This window comes from Hibiscus syriacus, unplaced genomic scaffold (genome assembly GCF_006381635.1).
Source record: "Hibiscus syriacus cultivar Baekdansim isolate YM2019G1 unplaced genomic scaffold, ASM638163v2 tig00117021_pilon, whole genome shotgun sequence".
Lineage (NCBI taxonomy): Eukaryota > Viridiplantae > Streptophyta > Magnoliopsida > Malvales > Malvaceae > Hibiscus > Hibiscus syriacus.
The window spans coordinates 220,509-226,951 of record NW_024063527.1 but is presented as its reverse complement, the minus strand read 5'-3'; the positions used below and the strand labels follow the sequence as shown (position 1 = coordinate 226,951).

Here is a 6,443-nt window from a genome sequence, read left to right as displayed (position 1 = left end):
CAGAGTCTGCTTCATATGGCATGAGTTTTGGTGCTTGTTTTTGTGGCCTTGAGTTCTGTAGCATTAGCTTGTGCAGCAGCCTTTGCCAGTGTTGTGGGTTTTAAAACACTCTTGGGGTTAAGAGCCTTTCTTATCTTGAAGACTGCCCATGCAGTCCCAATTGCATGTCCTGCCGCATCAAGCCCTTCATTTGTTGCCTCTCCTGCCTTCTCCCCATACCTACAAACATTTCCAAAACATGTCAAAGGTCCTGTACCCATATCATCAACTTCGCATTTAGTCACCCTCATCCATTCGTTCTCGTTTTTATTACCTTATTATTTGTTTTTTTCAAAATCATACACAGCGTTATGTTTTTTATCATCCATTGTTAAAATATAAATAGAAATATTAATGTGACGATTCTTTTAATTTTGTTCGAAGATATTGTGGCACTACTCACGCCAGCATTTTAATGACAGATGATCAAAACAGAACTAAGATATAAATTAAATATGATTTTAGAAATGAAAATAATATGATGATTAAAACAAAACAACACAAATAGATGAATAACTTGGTGGATGAGTAAATACTAAATACGTAGATTACATTAATTTTAATAAAGAACACACCTTTGTGAAACAAGTCCTGTTGTTACAAGAGATGAGGTAGACATGACGTTCCTTCCAGCTACTTCAACAGCATCGCAAACCTTATCTAAGTGTACAACAGGGGGGGGGAGGTAAGAAATCATGTTTTTGCAGTTTCTATAAGATGAGAGGAAACAACTTACTAAATCCATCCAAGGAAGCAAGAACGATTTCCCCAGGCAGCAGGTTGAAAAATCTCTTCCCAACTTTGGAGTTAACAATTGACCCTGTGAAGAATTCGGACATTTTCACCACTCCAGCAAGAATTCCAGTGGCCACTTCCTCTGACATCTTTGTTAACTTATTAACCCTGAAACCAACCGGTATTCGATCGAATCGAGTAAAAAAAGTTAAATCAGCTTAGAATTTGAATCGACAAAACACACCTTTTCATCCTTCTCAAGGCCACTGATCTGATCTCTGAGGTTGAACCTGGCTTCATCCTCGTACTCAAGAACACATTGCCCCATTTCAACCCATCAACAGTGACATCACCGCCCCACAAAACTCCCTTGGCAATGTACCCTGACCCTGAAGCAATTGCCCTTGCTAGAGACCCGCTATAGTCTTCAACGTTGGGCGCCAGTGTCGTCCAATATGCCATTGAACTTCCCACGATCAAGTCCCTTTCTTCCTTCCAATCCAAATCTTCAGGCGCCACATTTCTCGTGTCCACAGGCTTCAAGTTCCCTATCCCTTTAACTTCATGCACCGAGAAACAACTGTAGGTCTCCAAGAGTCCATCCAGGTCCTTCAACAAACCCTCCTGCCCTTTCGAAGCAATCGTCAAGCCATAGTTCAAAACCTCCTCGATTTGGTTAGAATCTTCGCCACCTTCATCGGAGGGCACTCGAAGAGTGAAAAAATAGTGGGAAGTATCGAGCTTAACAACAGGCTCATCTTTAGCCAAAGGCCACTGAATATCATCACCGACACGAGCAAAAACGGCTATATGGTTGCCGCTTTGGAGGAGGCGAACAATAGAGAGCTCACCATAAGCGAGCTCTACGCTGGTTTGTGGTTCGATAAGGTGGACCATGGCACCAGGGACCTTGAGGAGGAGTTGTTCTTCGGAATCTTGGAGGGTGGCGCCTTTTGGGAAGAGATTTTCGGGTAAATCTTTCATGTCCAACTGAAGATGAAGACTTGAGAGGATCTTCTGTTTGAGTTGCTTTGATCAGTTTTGCTTAATGGAGGGGATTTTAAGGTGAGACATACTTAGAGACGAAGAAGCAAAACCCATACGAAGGCGTGTCGGTTTGGGTTTAGATAGGCCAGTGGCATATGGCACTCATACGAGAAACCGCCTCACAACATTCGCAACATATAACTGTCCATTTTTTAAGTAATATGAGTTCAAATGGACTCTGTCAACACTTAATTTAATGTCCAAGGGCAATATAGCATAATGTAATATCACAATTTGATAATATATATCAAAGTATATCTTATTCGAGCCTTAAGCTCCATTCTTGGTCTAGATTACACATCGAACTCCATTTACACATGCTCATCATATAGAAATCTTAGACTTTAGTTTCAAAGACTTAGGGCATGTTTGGTTTTAAGAAATAAAGATTATTTTTATTTTATTAGAAAATAGAAAACATTGATAAAAATGCGTGTGATGAAAAATTTAAAAAATATTTTTTGAAAAATGAAACAAATAATAGTAAAAACTGAAAAACATAAAAAATGATCACTATTTTACTAAAAACTTATTTTCAAAATTTAGAAAATGAAAAAAGAACGGTTACACATCGAAAGCATGTTGTACGGTGTATAGTTTTATGGATAAACTATACAAATAGTCACTAAAGTTTTAGTAAGTTTTTGTTGTCTCCGTTGAAATTTCAAAAGTAACAAATTTGTCACTAACGTTATCAATTTCTAACAAATTGGTTACTCTTCGTTAACGGTCGTTACTGGGTTAACGAAACGCTGACATGTTGCGTTAAATTGGTGACCTGGAATGTTTTTATCTCATATTTGACTCTAAAATGTTTGATCGATGTTTTTCTTCTCTCTCTTTCTTCTTCACTCACCATGCAGCCACCACCATGAAAAGGAGTGTTGCAAAACTCACCGATGCAACTACTGATGACAGGTGACCCTTTGTAATTGCAAGTCCAGCATTAACTAAACTGGCCGTAATGCGAATTCATCTGTCCTTGATTATTTCTATAGAGGAAGGGAATGATGGATTGAAGAGGTAAGCTTCTTCATTTCTTTCCATTTGTTGCACTCTCTAATCTTTTATATCATTGGTTCCCTTTCTCTTCCTATCTGACACTTCTTTGGCATCCTTTACCTTTACTTGAACTTACAAACTTCTCTCATAGCAGTTGCAGAGGCCAGACCATAACAGCGGTGCTCGCATCTATCTCAACATCGAAGAAAGGAGGTGAACTATGATCCATTCGAACATATAGAGTAAACGCAAAAAATTCTTTATAGTCTGCAGAAACTTATACTGTATATAGAAAATATTAACCATATTGACAGGCAAAGCCTCCTACCACAAAATTACTTTTAGCAGTCCAACTCAACTAACCACATTAATATAAGTTAAGATGCATGGAGATTTATATGTACTTCTCTTATTATCGGTAAAGAAAGGAAATCAGAAGTAGAAATCCCAATTATCATGAAATTTCAATGCTAATAATGAGTCATCAAGGGCCAAAAAGGAAAGCTCACACAACTGCACAACTACCGCACCAGCTAAAGCTAATATTACCCCACTAATGTTCATAATCTGTTATAAGAGGATATAACAAGTATATATGCAATATGTTTAAGTAAAATAACTAACCTAGTTATTAAGTACAAGAATAACATAATCAAGCAGAAGTTAATACACCGTTAGCACGAGGATAAAAAGAGATGGAATAAAGAAGATGACATTCATCTGTATTGAAACTGCAACACTACACATAAAAAAGAGAGAAAGTAAGATCAACTTCTTTCATATTCCTTCTTAAAATGGAATAAAAATTTGCTTTGATAAAGTAAGATACTTGTAATGCCTCGAATCCCGTGTTAGTAGTTCGGGTTAACCCGAAGCCTAAAGTTGAGCCCAATTAGATCCAATTTAGTGTTATTGGGCTTGAGTTGGGCCTAAGAGTTAGTTGGTAAGAGTTGAATGACTTATTAATTAGAAAATAGAGAGACTAAAAGTGCAATTTACCCAATTCCTAATTCAAAAGCTGAAACTCCCCTATTTTTATGAGATATACGTGAACAACTCCCCATTTTCCACCAAACACTCGTCTTCTTCTTTCATCTTTTCTCTTTTCTTTTCCTTTCCCATCTTCAAGTTGATGGATTTAAGACTTCAAGTTTAGTTTGGAACCCTCACCCTTCAAGCTTCATTTAAAGTTCCATTTCACTAGTTTTTATTCATAGAGAAAAAAATGAGTTTTGAGAGGTTTGTGAAAATCTTTGGATTCTATCTATGTTTTGGATATTAAGGAGTTATTTAGAATATATCCAACCTCTAGATGGATTAGTAATCCATTTTCTTACCTTGTTTAGTAGGAAGTGGGAGAGAGTTCCAAATCAAAAGGCAAAAAAAATTTGAGCATTTGTTGGGTTGAGGAGAGTTGTTGCCACCAAGTAATCAAGGTAACGCCTTTAAAACTCTTCTATACTCTTAGTGAGTCTTAGAAGTTTAAAATAGTTTAAATGGTTGAGTTGAGCATGATAAGCATTTTCATGGTGAAATTCTTATTTAGAGTTATAAATATGTTTAAAGCCTCTACTATGATCCTTGTTGGTCAAATAAAACTTTAAGCATGTTTGGGGACCTCACTAAGGTCTTTGGGATTGAAGTATAGCATTTTTAGTATGTGTTTTATGATTTCTGCAGGTATACTATCGATACTATTGGGAATGGTTTTCAGAACCGGACCGGTTAGCGAACCGGTCATGCTACCGGTTCACTGGTTCAACCGATCGAACCGGTCCTACCGGTCGGAAGAACCGGACGACGTCATAATTATTTAAAAAATTAAATAAAAATACCAAAAATATTTAATAAAAAATAATTTTTTATATCACAAGTCATAATATATATAAATTAAAAACCATAAAATCAAGTGAAACAAAATGATTCAAATTAACTACAACATAATATTTAAGGTAAAACATATTAAATAATAAATATAATTATATAACTATAATTAAAAAATAAATTTGGGGCTAAAAAAATCATAACAAAATGATATTGTTTGGTTTAATTTTTTTTTAAAAAAACAATCTCACATGGCTAAGAAACATAGAAGAGCATCCCAAAGGTCTAAAGAGTAAAAATATGAGAACAAAACAATCCCACATTGCTAAGAAACATAGAAGAGCATCACAACTAACTTCTATAAATAATAGATGTAATTTGACATTCAAAATCATGTAGCCTTTTGGTGAGCATTGAGTGAATTATTTTTTCACTTCAAGTTTAGTTTGGAACCCCACCCTTCAGCTTCATTTAAAGTTCCATTTCACTAGTTTTTATTCATAGTGAAAAAAATGAGTTTTGAGAGGTTTGTGAAAATCTTTGGATTCTATCTATGTTTTGGATATTAAGGAGTTATTTAGAATATATTCAACCTCTAGATGGATTAGTAATCCATTTTCTTACCTTGTTTAGTAGGAAGTGGGAGAGAGTTCCAAATCAAAAGGCAAAGAAAATTTGAGCATTTGTTGGGTTGAGGAGAGTTGTTGCCACTAAGTAATCAAGGTAACGCTTTTACAACTCTTCTATACTCTTAGTGAGTCTTAGAAGTTTAAAATAGTTTAAATGGTTGAGTTGAGCATGATAAGCATTTTCATGGTGAAATTCTTATTTAGAGTTATAATATGTTTAAAACCTCTACTATGACCCTTGTTGGTCAAATAAAACTTTAAGCATGTTTGGGGACCTCACTAAGGTCTTTGGGATTGAAGTATAGCATTTTAGTATGTGTTTTATGATTTCTGCAGGTATACTATCGATACTATTGGGATAGTATCGATACTTGTTCTTCGTTTTGGGCAAATTCGTGAGTTTCTGGGCAATAGTATTGATACTCTTTCAAGAATGTTGATACTTATATAAAGTATCGAAAGTTTTGCAGGAGTATGGATACTCTTGGGCTAGTATCGATACTTTCAATCTGTTTTGGGCAAAAATGTCAGTTTTTAAGGGAATTAGACTCGAGGTACCCCCAACACTTCATTATATCATCAAATAAGACTACAAGTGAAAATATTAATGATATTAATTACACTAAAAAACAAGATTCAATTAGGATGACATAAAAATATCCTTGGATGATGCTTATGAAACGATTAGGACACCTGAGTTCCTTTAGAAAATGCTAGCATTATCGAAAGTATAGTTTCAGTCGGATATATCCTTAGGTAGTGCGCGAGGCACTTAAAGCTAACTAGCTTGGGCACAAGGTCCAATACTCAAGGAGTGGGCTAGTCGAGGGGGTTGACTGGTGCAGAGATTCCAGGCAACCAACCTTGGTAGACTAGAGGGGTGTGTGAACTTCGAGATGCAAAACCCTCAGCTACACCAAGATGTCTACCATAGAGTAGAGAGTGCAGTATACGAGTATACTCACTATTTCAGTTTATCAGTTTGCTAGAGCATGTCATTAACACTTTTAGTTTGGCTTAGTTGTTAGTGTGACACTGGACTAGTTAGCTCAACATTTGGAATTTGTTTCCTTACGCAGTCTAGTCGAGGAGCAATCCGAGGACTTTTTGACAATAGTGATTCAAACCCAGATAGTGCAAAGTACATCTCGAGTTCATCTTTAGAGG

The 6,443-nt window shown here is 36.0% G+C and overlaps 1 protein-coding gene across 1 annotated transcript; it reads right to left on the bottom strand.

Moving 5' to 3' along the window:
* LOC120195882 (protein EARLY-RESPONSIVE TO DEHYDRATION 7, chloroplastic-like) lies at positions 1-1,778 on the bottom strand. The gene is made up of 4 exons (XM_039197818.1): positions 1,019-1,778; positions 776-942; positions 615-699; positions 1-219 (listed from the first exon to the last, which is right to left on the bottom strand). Exons 1-4 carry the CDS (start codon positions 1,756-1,758, stop codon positions 12-14), a joined length of 1,200 nt encoding a protein of 399 aa, XP_039053749.1. The 5' UTR covers positions 1,759-1,778; the 3' UTR covers positions 1-11.
* Positions 1,779-6,443: the final 4,665 nt, after the last annotated feature.

Coding starts and splice junctions, on each gene's coding strand:
- LOC120195882 (XM_039197818.1), bottom strand. CDS start 1,758: ATGAAAGATTTACCCGAAAATCTCTTCCCAAAAGGCGCCACCCTCCAA. Junction 943..1,018: donor GCCTTGAGAAGGATGAAAAG/GTGTGTTTTGTC, acceptor GGTTGGTTTCAG/GGTTAATAAGTTAACAAAGA. Junction 220..614: donor ACAGGACTTGTTTCACAAAG/GTGTGTTCTTTA, acceptor AAATGTTTGTAG/GTATGGGGAGAAGGCAGGAG.